The following is a 21,782-nucleotide window of genomic DNA, read 5'->3' as shown; positions in this document are numbered from 1 at the left end:
CCTGGGAGGTGTGTGTGGTGTGTGTGTGTGGTGTGTGTGTGTGGTGTGTGGTGTGTGTGTGTGGTGTGTGTGGTGTGTGTGTGGTGTGTATGTGTGTGTGTGGTGTGTATGTGTGTGTGGTGTGGGTGTGTGTGTGGTGTGTGGTGTGTGTGTGGTGTGTGTGTGGTGTGTGTGGTGTGTGTGTGGTGTGTGTGTGGTGTATGTGCATTCTATACATAGGTGTGTGTGTGTGTGGTGTGTGTGTGGTGTGTGTGCATTCTATACATAGGTGTGTGTGTGTGGTGTGTGTGGTGTGTGTGTAGTGCCCTTATTGACGTAGTGTGACTGTTCTTTAGAGGCAACACGTATTTATTATAAACACTTCTGTTACAGTATCGAATCTAATACTTTTTTACCTACGTGACTTTACCGAATAGAACCAAAGAGTATGGATCCTTGCAGTCACGAAAGCTTTAAATCTAGACTTGAAGAGAAGTTCCATTTGGGAAACTTGGAAGTCGCCCCCCCCCCAGACCAACCCCCCTCCCGTCCCACCCGGGGTGTCGCAATCGAAAGGTTAGGGGGAGGGGCTGGGGTTGACTCAGCCCATCATCCTTCCGGGGGTTGATAAAATCAGTACCGCTTTGTGAAGGTCGAAACTATTTTTATTTTACCGGGTAAGGCCCACAAATGATGGCTCATCGAAGTGGCTCATCACGTGGAAGTTTATAGCAGCAGCAGCAGCCAAAGACTCTAAACTTGTGGTGATGTCGATTATCAATGTGAAGGGGAAACCCGGAGGCCCCAGAGAAAAATCCACGCGACCACGGAGAGAGAAAGACAAGCAGACTCCAAATATACAGCAGCGAGCGTCAGGGTCGGGATAGAACTCACGACCTCCTGTACACCAGGCGAGGTAGTTAACATCTCACCACGGAGAGAGAAAGACACGCAGACTCCAAATATATAGCAGCAGCGGGTGTCAGGGTCGGGATCGAACTCACGACCTCCTGTACACCAGGCGAGGTAGTTAACATCTCACCACGGAGAGAGAAAGACATGCAGACTCCAAATATATAGCAGCAGCGGGTGTCAGGGTCGGGATCGAACTCACGACCTCCTGTACACCAGGCGAGGTAGTTAACATCTCACCACGGAGAGAGAAAGACAAGCAGACTCCAAATATACAGCAGCGGGTGTCAGGGTCGGGATCGAACCCACGTCTGCTGTATACCAGGAGAGGTAGTGAACATCTCCTAGCCACCGCGTCATGTAATTGTTATCTCTCTTCTGAGATGATGGAAACGTACCCAATAAGGATTCCACGGTGCCATTTTCCCGATACGACGCGATGTGAATGTTGAACATGCGACGATGATCGTGATGTAAGTTGCTCCGCATCTGTGTGAATGTATTCCCCACCGAGTCGCCGTGTCGGCTCGCGTGCTGTGCTGCTACAGCACCCAATCGTGTTGGGAGTAATTGGCTGCTATAAACGCCCAACGAAGTGGCTCATCAGGGAATTGTGACAGGAAGGTCGCTTCTACAAGACGCCGGTGGAGCTCAGTTGGGCTTGAAAGGGTGACAACAGAGAGGGTGACAACACACAGGGTGACAACACACAGGATGACAACACAGGGTGACAACACACAGGGTGACTACACACAGGGTGACGACACAGGGTGACTACACACAGGGTGACAACACAGAGGGTGACAACACACAGGGTGACAACACAGAGGGTGACAACACACAGGGTGACAACACACAGGGTGACAACACAGAGGGTGACTACACAATGGGTGACAACACACAGGGTGACAACACACAGGGTGACAACACACAGGGTGACAACACAGGGTGACAACACACAAGGTGACAACACAGAGGGTGACTACACAGAGGGTGACTACACAGAGGGTGACTACACACAGGGTGACTACACACAGAGTGACAACACAGAGGGTGACTACACACAGGGTGACAACACACAGGGTGACAACACACAGGGTGACAACACAGAGGGTGACTACACACAGGGTGACAACACACAGGGTGACTACACACAGGGTGACAACACACAGGGTGACTCACACAGAGTGACAACACAGAGGGTGACTACACAGAGGGTGACAACACACAGGGTGACAACACAGAGGGTGACAACACACAGGGTGACAACACACAGGGTGACAAAACACAGGGTGAGAACACACAGGGTGACAACACAGAGGGTGACTACACAGAGGGTGACTACACAGAGGGTGACTACACACAGGGTGACTACACACAGAGTGACAACACAGAGGGTGACTACACACAGGGTGACTACACACAGGGTGACAACACACAGGGTGACAACACACAGGGTGACAACACAGAGGGTGACTACACACAGGGTGACAACACACAGGGTGACGACACACAGGGTGACTACACACAGGGTGACAACACACAGGGTGACTACACACAGGGTGACAACACAGAGGGTGACTACACAGAGGGTGACTACACAGAGGGTGACAACACACAGGGTGACAACACAGAGGGTGACAACACACAGGGTGACAACACACAGGGTGACGACACAGGGTGACAACGTACTGGGTGACAACACACAGGGTGACAACACACAGGGTGACGACACACAGGGTGACAACACACAGGGTGACGACACACAGGGTGACTACACACAGGGTGACGACACACAGGGTGACGACACACAGGGTGACGACACACAGGGTGACAACACAGGGTGACAACACAGGGTGACGACACAGAGGGTGACAACACACAGGGTGACGACACACAGGGTGACAACACAGGGTGACAACACAGAGGGTGACTACACACAGGGTGACGACACAGAGGGTGACAACACACAGGGTGACAACACACAGGGTGACAACGTACTGGGTGGCCCAAAAGTCAGGACACAAGAGGGTTGTTCATTATTAATTTGAACAAATCAAATAGTTTTTTTTTATAGATAATGAAACAGACTTCTATTCACATGAAGGCACGCATGAAGTATTCTCTTTTGCAATCAATGTAAGACTTTGTTGTTGTTGCAAAGATCACACACACACGTGTGTGACACGTGTGTGACACATGTGTGACACGTGTGTGTGACACGTGTGTGACACGTGTGTGTGACACGTGTGTGACACGTGTGTGTGACACGTGTGTGACACGTGTGTGTGTGTGTGTGATCTTTGCATCGAGAATGGTTTCACGTCTCAATTCATTCGGGGCTCTTGGTCGAGGTTTGTTTCGTGTGTAAATGAAGATGAAGAAGATGAAGAAGATGAAACATGAATAACGATAATAATTGTGGCTACCGCATTGCGCGACGCTTTCTGATGCGCTTCCTGTGGCCGTCTGGAACGCTCTTCCTTCCAATGTTAGGAAGCCACTGGAGCTATTCACTTTTAAATCGTCATCTCGATTGAAAATTAATTTCCTTAGCACTGCTTTGTTTAGTTTGTCGTCTTTCACCCCGCAATCTCCGATTAGCAAAGGTTGGCTACGTACGGTGCGAACGAAGTTCAACGTACAGACAGTACATACAACAAACAGAGCCGTGGCCGTGCTGAGTCTCCCATCGTCTCTGCACGCATCACACCCCCCCCACACCCCCACACACACCCCCACACCCCCCACACCCTCTCACACACACAGTGTCACACACACACACAGTGTCACACACACAGAGTGTCACACACACACACACAGAGTGTCACACACACAGAGTGTCACACACACACAGAGTCACACACACAGAGTGTCACACACACACAGAGTCACACACACACAGTGTCACACACACACACAGAGTGTCACACACACAGAGTGTCACACACACAGAGGGTCTCACACACACAGAGTGTCACACACACAGAGTGTCACACACACAGAGTGTCACACACACACACACAGAGTGTCACACACACACAGAGTGTCACACACACAGAGTGTCACACACACAGACTGTCACACACACAGTGTCACACACACAGAGTGTCACACACACAGAATGTCACACACACAGAGTGTCACACACATACAGAATGTCACACACACAGTGTCACACACACACACAGAGTGTCATACACACACAGAGTGTCACACACACAGAGTGTCTCACACACACAGAGTGTCACACACACAGAGTGTCACACACACAGAGTGTCACACACACACAGAATGTCACACACACAGAGTGTCACACACACAGAGTGTCATACACACACAGAGTGTCACACACACACAGTGTCTCACACACACAGAGTGTCACACACACAGAGTGTCACACACACAGAATGTCACACACACAGAGTGTCACACACACACAGTGTCTCACACACACACAGTGTCTCACACACACAGAGTGTCACACACAGAGTGTCTCACACACACAGAGTGTCACACACACAGAGTGTCACACACACAGAATGTCACACACACAGAGTGTCACACACACACACAGTGTCTCACACACACAGTGTCTCACACACACACAGAGTGTCACACACACAGAATGTCACACACACAGAGTGTCACACACACCCAGAGTGTCACACACACAGAGTGTCACACACACACACAGAGTGTCACACACACAGAGTGTCACACACACACAGAGTGTCACACACACAGAGTGTCACACACACAGAGTGTCATACACACACACACAGAGTGTCACACACACAGAGTGTCACACACACAGAGTGTCTCACACACACAGTGTCACACACACAGAGTGTCACACAGAGTGTCACACACACAGTGTCACACACACAGAGTGTCACACACACAGAGTGTCTCACACACACAGTGTCACACACACAGAGTGTCACACACACAGAATGTCACACACACACAGAGTGTCACACACACAGAGTGTCACACACACAGAGTGTCACACACACACAGAGTGTCATACACACAGAGTGTCACACACACAGAGTGTCACACAGACAGAGTGTCTCACACACACAGAGTGTCACACACACAGAATGTCACACACACAGAGTGTCACACACACACAGAGTGTCACACACACAGAGTGTCACACACACACAGTGTCACACACACAGAGTGTCACACACACACAGAGTGTCACTCACACACACACAGAGTGTCACACACACAGAGTGTCACACACACACACAGTGTCACACACACACAGTGTCACACACACACAGAGTGTCACACACACACAGAGTGTCACACACACAGAATGTCACACACACAGAGTGTCACACACACACACAGAGTGTCACACACACAGAGTGTCACACACACACACACAGAGTGTCACACACACACAGAGTGTCACACACACACACAGAGTGTCACACACACAGTGTCACACACACAGTGTCACACACACAGAATGTCACACACACACAGAGAGTGTCACACACACACAGAGTGTCACACACACAGAATGTCACACACACACAGAGTGTCACACACACAGAGTGTCTCACACACAGAGTGTCACACACACACACAGAGTGTCTCACACACACAGTGTGTCACACACACAGAGTGTCACACACACAGAGTGTCACACACACACAGAGTGTCACACACACACACAGAGTGTCACACACAGAGTGTCACACACAGAGTGTCACACACACACAGAGTGTCACACACACACACAGAGTGTCACACACACAGAGTGTCACACACACAGAGTGTCATACACACACACACAGAGTGTCACACACACAGAGTGTCACACACACAGAGTGTCTCACACACACAGTGTCACACACACAGAGTGTCACACAGAGTGTCACACACACAGTGTCACACACACAGAGTGTCACACACACAGAGTGTCTCACACACAGAGTGTCTCACACACACAGTGTCACACACACAGAGTGTCACACACACAGAATGTCACACACACACAGAGTGTCACACACACAGAGTGTCACACACACAGAGTGTCACACACACACAGAGTGTCATACACACAGAGTGTCACACACACAGAGTGTCACACACACAGAGTGTCTCACACACACAGAGTGTCACACACACAGAATGTCACACACACAGAGTGTCACACACACACAGAGTGTCACACACACAGAGTGTCACACACACACAGTGTCACACACACAGAGTGTCACACACACACAGAGTGTCACTCACACACACACAGAGTGTCACACACACAGAGTGTCACACACACACACAGTGTCACACACACACAGTGTCACACACACACAGAGTGTCACACACACACAGAGTGTCACACACACAGAATGTCACACACACAGAGTGTCACACACACACACAGAGTGTCACACACACAGAGTGTCACACACACACACACAGAGTGTCACACACACACAGAGTGTCACACACACACACAGAGTGTCACACACACAGTGTCACACACACAGTGTCACACACACAGAATGTCACACACACACAGAGAGTGTCACACACACACAGAGTGTCACACACACAGAATGTCACACACACACAGAGTGTCACACACACAGAGTGTCTCACACACAGAGTGTCACACACACACAGAGTGTCTCACACACACAGTGTGTCACACACACAGAGTGTCACACACACAGAGTGTCACACACACACAGAGTGTCACACACACACACACAGAGTGTCACACACAGAGTGTCACACACAGAGTGTCACACACAGAGTGTCACACACACACAGAGTGTCACACACACACACACAGAGTGTCACACACAGAGTGTCACACACAGAGTGTCACACACACACACAGAGTGTCACACACACACAGAGTGTCACACACACACAGAGTGTCACACACACACAGATGTTCTCACCGTATTCCAAGCCGCTTTGCGAGATGCGCAGGTCAATGCCCGGAGCGGCGCCCCGCGCCCTGGCTACGAGGCAGACCGCGGCCACGGCCACGAACGCCACCGCCTCCATGCCTCAGTTCGACTCCGGGCCAGGTGCCACCACCCACCGCCGGTCGCCGTTCGCGATGGGACCCCGGGGGGACGGGGTAGGGGGGGCACTTGCGGGGGGCCGGCTCAGGCCAATGGGGGAAGCGAAGATTCGCGCAGCACCGGAGGAAGTCGATGGCACCAGGCGTGAAGTGAAATAAATAAATAATTAGTAATAAATCATTATTTGTAATAAATAATTAGTAATAAATAAGATTTACTCATAAATCATAATTACTAATAAATGATCATTAGTAATAAATATTAATTAGTAATAAATTATAATTAGTAATAAATAATAATTTGTAATAAATAATTGTATTCGCCCATTGGGAAGAGCCAAAAATCTGTTGTTTTTGTTTGAGTGGAGATGGGGGGCGAGCGGTGGCGCAGTGGTTAGCGCGCTGCGCTACGAAGCTACCAACCCTACCGCGTTCGATCGATCCCCGCTCACGCCCAACAACGGGTGGCGAACATTCGAACCGGGTCTGGGCCTCTCCTAGGTCGACTCGGCCTTTAATGAGTACCTGGTGCGGTGTGTAAATGTCATTACTGGGGAGACAAAGGCGGCCGGGCGTGGTGCTGGCCACCCACCCCCTCGTGCGCCGTGCCGGCCTTCTAAGGTGCTCGTCAACAGCACTTGCCCCAGCAGTCTGTTAAGGCTACACGGGGGATCTTTGGTGGGTGGTGCGGGGTTCACCACCCAGGTTGCTCAGCGGTTCGCAATCACAAGGTCGCGAGTTCAAATCCTCCTGGTTGGGGGTAGGTTGACTCAGCCCATCATCCCAGTGGGGTCGCTAAATCGAGTACCACTTCGTGAGGAGGCGAGCAGTGTTTGCCTAATGGATAGACTCGCTCCCGACCCCGCCATTGAAATGTGGAATTTCCAACACCGACTCAGGGCTGCGAGCAGGAGAGGAGCTGCGGTTGCGTCAATCTTCCCTTGCAGGCGACGGCGTGGGCCCAGCGGGAGGCGCTGTTCGCCGCTCCTCGCCGAGGCTCACGGTTCGATTCCAGCGGCCGCCCCGGTTAATACTGCGCGGTCGAGCAGCCGAAGAGAACAGCACCACGCGGCGGTCTGCTGCGCGGTGGACGTCATAGACAGCGTGACGTGGCAGGGGACCCGGTGCGTGGCGCCGTCAGGGTCCACGTTTGTCAAAAAACGAAAATGGGAGGGGCAAAATTGACTCGATGCGAGTGGGAGAGCGAGTTGTTGTTGTTGTTGTGGCAGCGGTTAGCGCGCTGCGCTGCGAATTCCCACCCACGGCCAACACCAGTGGCGATGATCCGAATCGGTCCCTGGGTCTCCACGAGGTAAGGGCCGTACCAGACAAAGGCGGCCGGGCGTGGTGCTGGCCGCCCACCCCCTCGTGTGCTGTTCTGGCCCTCATCGATGCTGCTCGCTAAGCGCACTTGCACCAAAAGTCTGCTAAGGCTATACGGGGGATCTTTATCGTTGTCGTGACCTGCACCGTGGTGCGTGAGGAACAACGCACCTCCGACGAGCACGGTTCGCTCCGCACGGTGCGAAAGAAGTTCAACGCGTACAATCGTGATAACACGTGGCAGGGGATCGTTGCCGTCTCTCCCGGCAGACATGCCCCAGAGGCCACTGCGGTTGCCGAAGGCTGGACCACAGCGACCACCATCCCCCACTGGCAGACGAAAGCCTCCGGACACTCCTGCAGATGAGACTCATGCTGGCCTTGCGACTTCCTCACAGACGGTGAGGGAGGTCTTGTGCCTGGCATTGAAACCGGGGGGGTGGAGGGCACCTACCCACCCACTTGTGTATCGTGCAGGCCTTCACAGGTGTTCACACTAAGATAAAGACCCCCCGTGTAGCTTGTAACAGACTGTTTTGGCAAGTGCTGAAGGCCGGCACGGCACACGAGGGTGTGGGTGATGTTTACACACCGCACCAGGAACTCAGTTGAGGCTGAGACGACCTAGGGGAGGCCCAGGACCGGTTAATATAATTGTCACTGTTGCATTTGTTGGCCGTGGGCAAGAATAAAACTCAGGTCGCCGGGTTCTTAGCGCAGCGCGCTTACCGCTACACTACCGCTCACGCACACAGACACACATGGACACACATGGACACACAGACACACGAACAGCAACAACCGCCTTTCGCCACTAAGTGGCGGTGACGTCACAACGGCGCTTGTGCCAGGCTAAGTGCACGTTGAGGCCACGTGAAGTGTCGAACGCCCGCTTGCAGATCACAGGGCAGACCCAGATGTCACGGGTCGATTGACTGAGATGACCGAGATGACTGGCCCATGCACCACCTGTGCCCCCCCTACTGTGCCAACTTACTGTGCTTTAGCCACCCGGCGTTCCGCTCGTTGTTGTGAGCGTAGCTCTTCTGCCCTCCGTTATTGCTGGAGGACGACTGCCTCCAACTGCCCAGCAGCAGCGTCCTTCACGAGCCTCCTCCACAGAGGCCGAGAGTTGACTCTATCCCGAGGGGCTACTTTAGCTAGCATCTGTGACAGGAGGTCATAGAAGGCATCCGACTCATCGGCCTTGCCTGCATCCCTCCACAGATGTTCGTCTTCGGTGGGGGCATAAGAAACCACGACCACCACTCCTCGCCTCCGCTTGATGGGAAGGCGAGCCCAAAGTAGCCTGGGGCTTACAACTTCCCACATCTCACCGCCACGCTCCCACGCCCCCGTCATTCTTTTGTTCTGAAGAAGAGCCACTCCCTGTTGTTTGGCAGTCTCCTGCCCCGAGTCGAGAACTGTCCACCCCTCATGGTGGCAGGAGCCAGAACCGGGTCACACGGACACAGTCTGTTGAGGCCATGCGGGGTGATCTCTTGGAGTTGCGCGAGGCAGCCTGGCGTGGTGGCTCCGGCCACACCACCCGCTCGCAGCGCCCCGAACTCCGTTGGTTCCCCTCGTCACACCACGCGCACTTGCCCCGGCAGCGTGCACAGGCTATGCCGCGCGGGGGGCACCTTTGTGGGGTTGCGCATCAAACTAACAAAGGAGGCGCGCACAAATCGAGCAGATAATACAGTTACATTTATTCACGTTCCTTTTCTTTAAAACCTACAAAGTTGTTACCCCCAACGTACATATATATAGTTTCTTTTAAAGTTTATTATTCACAAAATAGGCTATGGCATTTTTTAAAAAAAGTTGCTCTGTTTGCATTTTGTCGCTCGCCGCCCCCCACACCCGGCTGAGCCCCCCCACCGCCCCCCCCACCCCCCCCCCCCCCGGGCTCGCTCTGCTCAGGCAACGACTCAGCGAGGATTTTTATTTTATTTCCCGGCCTCCCCACCCCCGGAGAGGGGGGCAGGGAGGAGGGGGGGGCAGGGTGAGAGGAGACTGTGGGTGCAATTCAGACATTTATCTTTCTCGCCAGTAAATTGGTTTACAAGATCATCAATCGGCGGGTTGCATGCACTGCGGTAAAGTATGGGTTACCCCCACCCCCTTCTCCAACCCCCCCGCTCCCCCGCCACAACCTCTCCCGAGATCATCTGAAAGAGTAGGCCAAACACACATTCTAACAGAGGATCGGGGGGGGGGGGGGTGGGGGATAAGGGGTATGGTGGTCCCCTAAGAGAGAAGGAGTCTACCCCCGTAGTGATTGGCACGAGCGAGGCGTTGCGGGCGCCCCGTCTGTAACCCGCTTGGTGAGTCTCACGCGCGCAGTACGACGAACACGGGAACTCAATGTCGGCAGACGTCATTGCTCCCATTTCGTTGTTAAAACAACAACAGAGGTGGTGGTGGGGGTGGGGGGGGGGGGGTTAGAAAAATTAAGGTACAAAGTGTAAATTAAATTAAAATAAATTTAACGCAAACAAAAAGCAAAAAGAAGTTATGATGCTTTAGGAGTCATAAATAGTGGCGACGGCCATCTCGACACAAGCTTATTGTAGCGCACAAACACCAAGGTTCGTGCCGCGCGTTTATTTCCAGGCATTATTATTATGGCTCCGTTTCTACCATCGCACACTCTCACCCTGACCCCGGCCTGGTCCTGGTTGACCCCGGCCTGGTCCTGGTTGACCCCGGCCTGGTCCTGGTTGACCCCGGCCTGGTCCTGGTTGACCCCGGCCTGGTCCTGGTTGACCCCGGCCTGGTCGACCCCGGCCTGACCCTGGTTAACCCAGCCTGACCCCGACCTGACCTTCCCTGGCCAACCCCAGCCTGACCCCAACCTTACCCTGGCTAATCCCAGCCTGACCCCTGCCTACCCCGGTCGATCACCAGACCGTGGCTGACCCTGGTGGATAACCCCCAAGGCAGAACACAGAGCTAGAGGGCTTGTGCACCGTTCCATGTTACTGCGTCCGTTCCGTAACCCGTCGGTTATCGACGGGGAGAGGGGGGTGGTTGGTTGCGTTAATAAAAAAAAAAGAGTTGGGAAAAAACTACCAACATGAAAGTAGAGGCGATGGTGTATATGCAGATTATATATAAACGGGATGCGTCGATTAATCAATTATTACACACGCACGCGCACACACACATATTATATATATCTACACGGGTGGGCAGACGGGCCAATCAGTCGCATCACAGAGCAAAAGCCAATCACAGTGCGCCGTGCCGGGGAGCGTGGGGGAGCAGCAACATTGCCGCTAATTCTCATTAGCCACTTCACCATTTTTTTTTGATATCTCACATCTCCCCCCCCCCGCCCCCCGGTTATCTTTTTCATTTTTTTTACAATACACACACGAGGTGGGGGTGGGGGGGAGGGGTAGTGGGAGGGGTGGCGGTGAGTGTGGGGGTGGCTCGCGGAGATGGGCAGGGGCCAGGTGACGGACGTGCCAGGTGTAGCGATGGCAAGGGACCGTGGGGGGTGGAGTGGTATATTGGTTGGTGGGGGGCATGCCTGGGAGGTCAAGGGTAGGAGGTCAAGGGTAGGAGGTCAAGGGTGGGAGGTCAAGGGTGGGAGGATGCATAAAGGGAAGGGATCCTCGTGTGTGAAGGACTTTGCAGTGGAATGGGAGATATGTAAATAGTGAAATTAACAATCATCATCATCAAAGGCACGGACTCGGTAAGAAAGAGAAGAGCGGCAGGGCGGGGGAGGAAATTATTCCCTCGATGTTGCGGAGGTCAAAGTGGTGGCGTTCACCCCCTCCCCACTCACACACACCCCTCGCCGCCCCCCCATATCCCCCCCCCCCGTATTCCCCCCCCCCGTATCCCCCCCCCCCCCCCCATCGCTGTGGGCCGGAGTGAGACGACCGGTCTCGAGAATCGAGCCGATGGGATCCCAGAGCGACGTTGCCACGGGGAGCGAGAGGAGGAGGAGGAGGAGCGGTGGCGGTGGCAGCGGTTTGCCACGCGGGGGCGTCAGTGAGACTTCTCAAAGGTCTCCTTGGGAATGAGCGTCTGGAAGGGGAAGTCCCACAGCTTGCTCGTGATCCCAAAGCCTGCTCGCAAGACACACGGAGACACGCGGGGGTACACCACCACCCAGCCCCGCCACGCACACGCACGTTTTTATTCCATTTCAGTGCGAGCCCGGTACAGAGCACAAACGGTGACGCAGGGAGGGGCGGTGCAGAAACTCTGCGGACAGAAGTCCCGAAACGCTGTGTTCCTGGCGGGGGATTGGGCTCGCTGCCCCACGCAAGTGGGGGCCACCACGAGCGGGGTTGTGTGTACTGTTATGTGGGGAGCGGAAGATAAGGGGGGAAAGAACTTCAACGAAACTGTTTTCATTTTACCAGGTAAGGCTCACTGAGCTATGTAAATCTTTTTTTTCAGAAGCGAACTGGCTTTCACGCCCAATGAAGCAGCTTATCACGTGGAAATGTACAGCGGCCAAACACTCTAAACGCGTGATGTTCATTCTAAATGTGGAGGGGGAAACCCGGAGGACCCAGGGAAAAATCCACGTGACCACAGAGAGAACGTGCACACTCCAAAGATACAGCAGGAGGCGTCCGGGTCTGGATGGAACCCGCGACCTCCTGTATACCAGGAGAGGTTGTTCACATCTCCTAGCCACCGCAGACATAGGTCCCAAACTCTGCGCTCCTGGGTCTGGAGGAGGGAGGGGATTGGGTTCGCTATCTCACCCAAGTGGGGACCACCACGAGCGGAGTTGTGTTTTACTGTTATGTGGGGAGGGGGACAATAAGGGAGCAAGAAGAACTGAACCCTCTCCCCCGTTCCGAGACAAGTCCATTTCACTTAGAAAGACGTAGCAGCAGCAGTGCCGCTATTTCTAACGACGTCGTGACTCGCCGCAGAGAACCGTAGCAGCACGGCCGCTGCCGTCACCCTACGGTAGCCGGCGACAAACTGTGCCACACGCCCTCCCGCACGGCCTTGCCGGGGAAGCCTCGGTACCGACAAAGTTATTTCAGATTTCTCTCCGGTTCCGTTCCAGCACGGGGTTAGTCTCGCCGCCCACCACCGAGGGGTCACGCGGCGGTGTCGCCGCGACCCGCGACCTGCGACCTACCGAGCTTCTGGTGCTCGAAGTGGTGCTTGACGTGGTAGGCCTTGAGGTGGTAGAGGTAGGTGCCGCGGCGCGGCGCTCCGTAGTGCAGGTAGTAGTGCGTCAGGTCGTAGATCACGTAGCCCGCCAGGCCGCCCACCATCAGCGAGCCCGTGACGGCGCTCGGCAGCGCCAGGCGGAAGCCGACGTAGAAGAGCGCCACGAAGAGAGACGCCGGCAGCGGGGGGAAGACGAGGCGGGAGCCGTCGAACGGGGACTGTGCAGCCGGAGAGAGGGAGAGGTGAGGGGGGAGAGGTGAGGGGGGAGAGGTGAGGGGGGAGAGGTGAGGGGGGAGAGGTGAGGGGGGAGAGGTGAGGGGGGAGAGGTGAGGGGGGAGAGGTGAGGGGGGAGAGGTGAGGGGGGAGAAGTAGGTGAGGGTGGAGCAATAGGAGATGGAGGAGAGGTAGGTGAGGGGGGAGAGGTAGGTGAGGATGGAGCGATAGGAGATGGAGGAGAGGTAGGTGAGGGGGAGAGGTAGGTGAAGGGGGAGAGGTAGGTGAAGGGGGAGAGGTAGGAGATTGAGGAGAGACAGGTGAGGGGGAGAGACAGGTGAGGGGGAGAGACTGGTGAGGAGAGGGGGGGGGGGTCATGGTCGCTCACCTTGTGGTGTTGTCCGTGCAGCAGGAAGTGCAGCGTGATGAGGTAGTAGTTGTTGGCGGGCGGGGTCATGTGGAAGAGGAAGCGGTGGAGGCTGTACTCCACAAAGGACCAGATGAACATGCCCAGAAGGAAGAGGAGGGGGAACCACTCCTGCCCCACGGTCACACTCGCACCTGCAAAGACAAACAGGCAAAGATCACCACCACCACCGCCACCATCGTGAAGCCTTAACGGAATGTTGGGGCAAGTGTTGTTATTAAGCGGGGTAGCAGCACCTATGAAGGCCGGCACGGTGCACGAGGGGGAGGGGTGGGCCAGCACCACGCCCGGCCGGCTTTGCCTCGCGCGCCACGGTGGCGAGATGTTAACTACCTCACCCGGCACACAGGAGGTCGTGGGTTCGATTCCGACCTTGACACCTGTATATGTGGAGTGTGCGTGTTATCCCCGTGGTCGCGTAGATTTTTCTCCGGGTCCTCCACTTTCCCCCTCCACATTTAGAGTCAACGTCATGCGTTTACGGTATGTGGCCGCTGCTTTTTGCAGCCAAAATAAAGGTGATGGGCTTTCTTAACCATAGTGGTTATACTGTGCTTTGTGATGCAAAAGTCACTTCACCACAAGCATAGCAGAAGTTATCCGCTTTGTTCACACAAGTACGAGACACCTCTGCTCACTTTGGCTAAACAGAAATGTGTCCCTTTGCAAAATCAAACATTGACAAATAAGAGAGCACGTCACTGTGATTTCTAGAGCTGATATAGGGCGATTTGTTCAGCAGGGGGATGTAGGCCTAGTTATGCTGCATCATCCATGTATGATGTAATTCCAGGTTCAGGTTGCCTCATTCATTGCTTTGCTTAAAAAGCAAGTACTGCCCAAACCCAGTCATAGATTTATGCTTAGATCCAGTCAAATATGTATTTAGTCATTTCTGTTTTAAACTGAGATCCCTTCCCTTTATAACTCACTTATCATCCGCCATTCCCAAGCCAAGGGTCGTATATACCGACCCAGGAGCATTATCTTGAAAACTAGAGCCAATCAATAATTTAAAGCATCATTTTCATTCTCAGTGACCCAGAATTAATAAAGTTGGAAACTGCTTGGGCAAGTGCATGGGCGTGCATGTTGGCGTGCGTGGGCACGCGTGTAGGCACGTGCGTGGGCACGCATGTGGGCACGTGCGTGGGCGAGCGAACGGCGCACTCACCGGTCAGCAGCGGAGGGTGCAGGGCCGTGTCACCACGTGCCAACTCCCGGTTGCACCAAACGCTCCACAGCAGCACCACCGGCAGCCACACGCTAGGCACCACGTACCTGGACACACGTGTTTTTTTAATTTAGGGCCCCTTTATAACAAATGCAACAGGCCCCGCCCACTAGCTTCATCCAGCACTGCCGGTCACGTTTTTTCCATCACATTTATAATCAACGTGCATTAAGAGTATTTGACTGCTATACATTGCCCCGTTAAGATAAGCCACCACTTTGTTGAGCTTTCATTTGTGATATTCAGTTTGTTTCTGAAAGATAGCTATGCAGCTCAGTGGGCCTTACCTGGTAAACTAAAAAAATATAAAAATATATTTGGGGGTTTTATCAGCTGACATCGCCATTGTGTGTGCTCCCCCCACCCGACCCACTTCCCCCCACTCACCATGAGGTCTTGGTCCAAGACTCGACGAGATCAGAGCCGAACAGGCGGATGTGCCGGTCTACCGGCTGGTGCACCCACTCGTCATACTTCTCCCGTAGGTGCCCCACCTGCCACAGCAGCGGCTTGCTCCAGTCCACCAGGTCCTGCCGGGAACAAAACTATGACGCACACACTCTCCCAATTGCCCGCTCACCCATTCGTCCGCTCGCAAGCCCGCTCGCTCACCCGCTCTCTCGCAAGCCCGCTCGCTCACCCGCTCACCCCCACTCTCTCACAGGCCCGCTCGCTCACCCGCTCGCTCACTCGCCCGCTCACCCGCCCGCCCACTCACGTGCGCCCAGGCACTTAGCCCAAAGCCACCAAAAGGCCCTGGATTGTGGCCAGGGCAGTGTCGTGGTCGTTTCAGAAAGGGCACGACTTTTTTACCGTCATAAAATTACCACCTCACTAATTTCACCACGGTAAAATGCCTTCCCCACTGATTTCACCACGGTAAATCCCCGCCTCACTGATTTCACCACCGTAAAAATCCCTGTCCCAACAATGACGCCTTGTGTCACCTTAATTTTAATCGTGACAGGTCATCAGAGTTGACTCGCGCATAAAGACAAAGATCCCCCGTGTAGCATTAACATACTGTAGGGGCAAGTGCTGTTAGCGAGTAGCACCTGTGAAGGTTGGCACAGCACACGAGGGTGGGTGGCCAGCACCACGCACGGCCACCTTTGTCTCCCCAATGGCGACGTTCACACACCACACCAGGTACTCATTTGAGGCCGAGTCGACCTAGGGGGGTAGGCCCAGGACCGATTCAGATAACCGTCACCGGTGTTGGTGGCCGTGAGCGGGCATCGAACCCGGGTCGCCGGGTTCGTAATGCAGGTGTACACACACACACACACGGGTGTACACGCGCCTGTGTGTGTGTGTGTACACACACGGGCGTACACGCGCCCGCCGTGAGTTGACACGCGGGCGGCATCATTGGCGGGCCCGGGGACATGGGACAGCTGCGAGGGCCTCGAGTTCAAATCCCAGCCGGGGTTGACCTCTAAACAAAAGATGGGACGACGTTGGTCGGGCGAACGTCGGGACAACGTTGCAACGTTTACAGCACCGGTTTAGCCCCAAAACCACCGTCACTTCGGAGTCACTTACATAAAGCACCACCCGCGAGCGTTGCATGGGGATCGGTGGGGCCCGGGGGGGAGGAGGAAAGTGGGGGGGGGGGGGAGGTCAGGAGAGGGGGGAGGGGGTGGATCGGTATGGGGGGGCTGCCCTCTCTTACGCTGGGGGCGTCTCAGACAGCCTTACGACAAATCTCAAGCATGCGGCAGCTGCCCCTGTGGGAGAGCTGCTTGAGATTTGAGATTCATCGGTCACGCGTGACATCTGGCTCACACACAGCAGAGGGCAGCACCATCACACCACCTGCCCTGCTTTAGAGAAATACTCATCCCACGATGGGCAAACCAATATCCCACCACGTCGTTTGAAAGGACGCCTCGCAGTGGCGCCAGCTGTCTCTTTATATGCCCCCCCCCCCTGCCGACACCCCCCCCCCCCCCATCTCTAAATGTAAGATGTTGTGAAACGGGGCGTGCATCACAAAGCAGGACATTGTAAATCGTAGCGCGCTAAAAAAAGACAGCTTGCGGAATCATCAGGTCGCACCTCCGATTCGTAAATCCTCACCCAGTGACCGTAAACGATTCACTCCTCATTCGGCGCCGCACGAGTCGGAGTGTCAGACCGAACGCACACGGCTCCAGTTTGCGATGATTAATCTTCCTTTACAAGTTAACTGCCGGCCCTTGCCGTCACAAATTACGTCAGCGGCCCAGCTTTCGCGCACATCAAAGGGGCTCGACCACGTTAGGGCGCCCATCTCCCTCGGTGCGAAACGTTGGCCCGTGACCCCCCCAACCGCGCCAAGTCACCCCGGCAGCGAGCTGCCGCTGCCGTTTCACCGTGGAGCGCTACGAGTCTTCTTCGTCTTACACAACCGAGACCGACAGCCACGGGCGACGAGGACGTTGTTCATCAGAAGCCACCAAGACGCTGCCCGATGCCTCCTCCCCCCCCCCCCAAGGGTCTGTCCCCCTCCCCACAACTCCCTACTCCACAAAATGTGTTCGGAGTTCAGAATGAGGAATCCGATGAGCTGTGGAGCTCTTTAGTCACATGACGATGAGGGAGTTACCACCACCACCACCACCACCCACAGCATCATTACCATTACCACCACCACCACCACCCACAGCATCATTACCATTACCACCACCACCACCACCCACAGCATCATTACCACCACCACCACCACCCACAGCATCATTACCACCACCACCACCATTCACAGCATCATTACCACCACCATCCACAGCATCATTACCACCACCACCCACAGCATCATTACCACCACCACCACCATCCACAGCATCATTACCACCACCACCCACAGCATCATTACCACCACCACCCACAGCATCATTACCACCACCACCCACAGCATCATTACCACCACCACCCACAACATCATTACCACCACCACCACCATTCACAGCATCATTACCACCACCACCACCACCCACAGCATCATTACCACCACCACCACCCACAGCATCATTACCACCACCACCACCCACAGCATCATTACCACCACCACAACCACCCACAGCATCATTACCACCACCACCACCCACAGCATCATTACCACCACCACCCACAGCATCATTACCAACACCACCACCACCCACAGCATCATTACCACCACCACCCACAGCATCATTACCACCACCACCACCACCCACAGCATCATTACCACCACCACCATTCACAGCATCATCACCACCACCACCCACAACATCATTACCACCACCATTCACAGCATCATTACCACCACCACCACCACCCACAGCATCATCACCACCACCAGCAGCATCATCATTACCACCACCACCATTCACAGCATCATTACCAACACCACTATTCACAGCATCATTACCACCACCACCATTCACAGCATCATTACCACCACCACCACCATTTACATAATCATTACCACCACCATTTACAGCATCATTACCACCACCACCACCATTCACAGCATCGTTACCACCACCACCACCATTCATAGCATCATTACCACCACCATTCACAGCATCATTACCACCACCACTACCATTCACAGCATAATTACCACCACCATTCACAGCATCATTACTACTACCACTATTCACAGCATCATTACCACCACCACCACCACCACCATTTACAGCATCATTACCACCACCATTCACAGCATCGTTACCACCACCATTCACAGCATCATTACCACCACCATCACCATTTACATAATCATTACCACCACCATTTACAGCATCATTACCACCACCACCATTTACAGCATCGTTACCATCACCACCACCATTCACAGCATCATTACCACCACCATCACCATTTACAGCATCGTTACCACCACCACCACCATTCACAGCATCATTACCACCACCACCACCATTCACAGCATCGTTACCACCACCATTTACAGCATCGTTACCATCACCACCACCATTCACAGCATCATTACCACCACCATCACCATTTACATAATCATTACCACCACCATTTACAGCATCATTACCACCACCACCATTTACAGCATCGTTACCATCACCACCACCATTCACAGCATCATTACCACCACCATCACCATTTACAGCATCGTTACCACCACCACCATTCACAGCATCATTACCACCACCATTCACAGCATCGTTACCACCACCACCACCATTCACAGCATCATTACCACCACCACCACAGCATCATTACCACCACCACCATTACTATTCATAGCATAATTACCACCACCACCATTCACAGCATAATTACCACCACCACTACTATTCACAGCATCATTACCACCACCACTACTATTCACAGCATCATTACCACCACCACCATTCACAGCATAATTACCACCACCACCACCACTACTATTCACAGCATCATTACCACCACCACCACCGCCATTCACAGCATCATTACCACCACCACTCACAGCATCATTACCACCACCACTGACACTGACGTACATTTTCTGTTGATACGGTCTTGTAAGTCACTTCGATATCCGTCGAAGTATCTGGTTCCAAACCGGAATGTTCACTGCTGACTCCGTTGCTTTCAGTGACGGTTGGCTGTAACACAAGCAGCGAGGGGGGGGGTGGTGAGAGAGGGGGGGGGTCACGTGAGTTTACCGGTGAACATTTCCTGCTACGTGATGTTTGCCGTGACACTGCCGGTATACGTCGGGCTGGGCCCCGGTGGCTACCGGGCTTCCAACTCGCGCCGTGCCCTTCTCGTTCGAGTTGTTCACTAAAATGTCCCCTCTGCTCGGCGGATAAACACATAAGTACGTACACAGTAGACGCGCGTGGAAAATCGAACGGCAGAATACACAGGCGTCGTTCCGGAAGAGAGAAACATATCCCACGGTCATCAAACGCAGGATGTGAACACAGATCTCTCCAGTTCGATCCCGACGTTGACGCCTGTCTATTTGGGGTAAGGCCCATGCGGTCTGGGCCGCTCAGCTAGCTCCGTTTGTCAGAATTGAACTTGCCCATCACAAATGATAGCCCAATTAAGTGGTTTATAACGTGGGAATGCACAGCGGCCAAACACTCGAAACGTGCGATTCGAAATGTGGAGGGGAAAATCCACGCGACCACGGGGAGAGAGAGAGAGAGACAATCTCCAATTATACAGCAGCGGGCGACAGGGTCGGGATCAAACTCACAACCTCCTGAATACCACGCGAGGTAGTCAACATCTTGCATGCCTATCGTGTTTTCGATTGTTTGTTGTTGTTGTTGTTGCTGTAACTTTCTGACCCCGTGCCCCTCCTGGACCATTTGTGAACATAAAGAGCTTCATGGCTCATCGGATTCCTCCTCCAGCATGAAGAAATTCTGATCCTCAAGTGCATTCTACACCTCTGATCAATCGCGCCGCGTCTCACACTGCTGTCACCGCGAGGCGTCTCGTCTGAAGCGTGATGGAGGGGGGGACGGTGCAGCGGGGCGGTGGAGACGATCAACAGCGGTGCCTCGTGGGTCGAGGCACGGTGAGTTGGGCTCTGATGGTGAGGGTCGGTGACGATGCGTGGGGGTGAGGTCTGGTAGAAAGGGTGATGGGGTAAGACTCTGCGGGCTGTTGTTTGTGCTTACGATCGGTGTGGTGAGTGAGGTGTGGTGTGGCGAGGTCTGGTGAGAATAGGGCGAGGTACCGGTCACCTTATTCCACGTGTCTGTCTGTGTCAATGTCCTGATGTCCACATCTCTTTTTCTGTGTATTCATAATCGGTCTCTCTTTCTGTCTCGCCACCTCTCTCTCTCTCTTTTCTGTCCTTCCGTCTGGACTTGGCTTCGGTATCTCTCTCTCCACGAGTCCCTCTGCCTCCAGATCGCTGCCAGTGTGCGTGGGGGGCTAGCAGTTGAGTGGGCGTGTTCATGTACAAGTGGGCGGAGCTGGCAGGCTTGGCAGCTCACAGTCACGTGTCCTCGTTGAGCCTCAAACGGAAGTAGAGGATCATGCCAACTTGCGACGAGCTGCCGGTGTTATCGGCCGGTTAATGAATTGGTCACACGTGGTAGGAAACCGGAGCAGCCGGAGAAACCCAACGCCGTGCGAGGGGGAAACACTCGATCCCCACAACCGTACAGGAGGGACACAGGTGGAGTCCACAGTCGTCCTACCGCCTTATCCTGGCGAGCCAGGGGTACGGCGCCTCCTGCACGCCCACCCACGGGAAGGGGGAGTTTCACAGCAGCGATCCACCAACCCTGGCTTCTGCAGCCAGTGCTGGATCACAGGGCGCGTGCAGCGTAACCGCCACCGCCGTGCCCGAATTCCACATTACACAGCAAATTCTTTGGTGGTGACAGCGCTGGGGGGTTCCAAACACCGTAGCGGAGCCACGTGATGCCCGCAAGGCCCTCTGTGTGATCAAAATGACTTTGACACCTCAGCTACCCACGCCCCTCGCGTGTGCTCCGAGAAAATATGAGTGC

The 21,782-nt window shown here is 54.1% G+C and overlaps 2 protein-coding genes across 7 annotated transcripts in view; both read right to left on the bottom strand.

Moving 5' to 3' along the window:
* LOC116956071 (bactericidal permeability-increasing protein-like) overlaps positions 1-6,984 on the bottom strand; it is a 52,536-nt gene extending 45,552 nt beyond the window's left edge. For 4 of the 5 annotated variants that reach the window (XR_012930191.1, XR_012930192.1, XM_076053967.1 and 1 more), the window contains exon 1: positions 6,831-6,984. Coding sequence is in view for 3 of the 5 variants with exons in the window: in XM_076053967.1 (XP_075910082.1) it covers positions 6,831-6,939 (109 nt within the window). In the remaining 2 variants the exon portion in view is untranslated. The remainder of the gene's footprint in view (positions 1-6,830) is intronic. The other variant, XM_076053970.1, reaches the window with a different exon arrangement.
* Positions 6,985-12,133: 5,149 nt separating this feature from the next.
* The window catches only part of FA2H (fatty acid 2-hydroxylase), a 66,084-nt gene continuing 56,435 nt past the window's right edge, over positions 12,134-21,782 (bottom strand). For both annotated transcript variants that reach the window (XM_032977543.2, XM_076053966.1), the window contains exons 2-7: positions 19,803-19,907; positions 15,706-15,848; positions 15,259-15,365; positions 14,046-14,218; positions 13,410-13,662; positions 12,134-12,369 (exon numbers count right to left, since the gene is read on the bottom strand). In XM_032977543.2, the coding sequence (XP_032833434.2) occupies positions 12,290-12,369; positions 13,410-13,662; positions 14,046-14,218; positions 15,259-15,365; positions 15,706-15,848; positions 19,803-19,907 (861 nt within the window). In that variant the 3' untranslated portion in view covers positions 12,134-12,289. The remainder of the gene's footprint in view (positions 12,370-13,409; positions 13,663-14,045; positions 14,219-15,258; positions 15,366-15,705; positions 15,849-19,802; positions 19,908-21,782) is intronic.

This window comes from Petromyzon marinus, chromosome 63 (genome assembly GCF_048934315.1).
Source record: "Petromyzon marinus isolate PM22_M1 ecotype Great Lakes invasive population chromosome 63, UKy_Petmar_22M1.pri1.0, whole genome shotgun sequence".
In the NCBI taxonomy this organism is placed as follows: Eukaryota; Metazoa; Chordata; class Hyperoartia; order Petromyzontiformes; family Petromyzontidae; genus Petromyzon; species Petromyzon marinus.
Note: the sequence above shows the minus strand (reverse complement) of the source record. Positions and strands in the feature narration are given on the sequence as shown.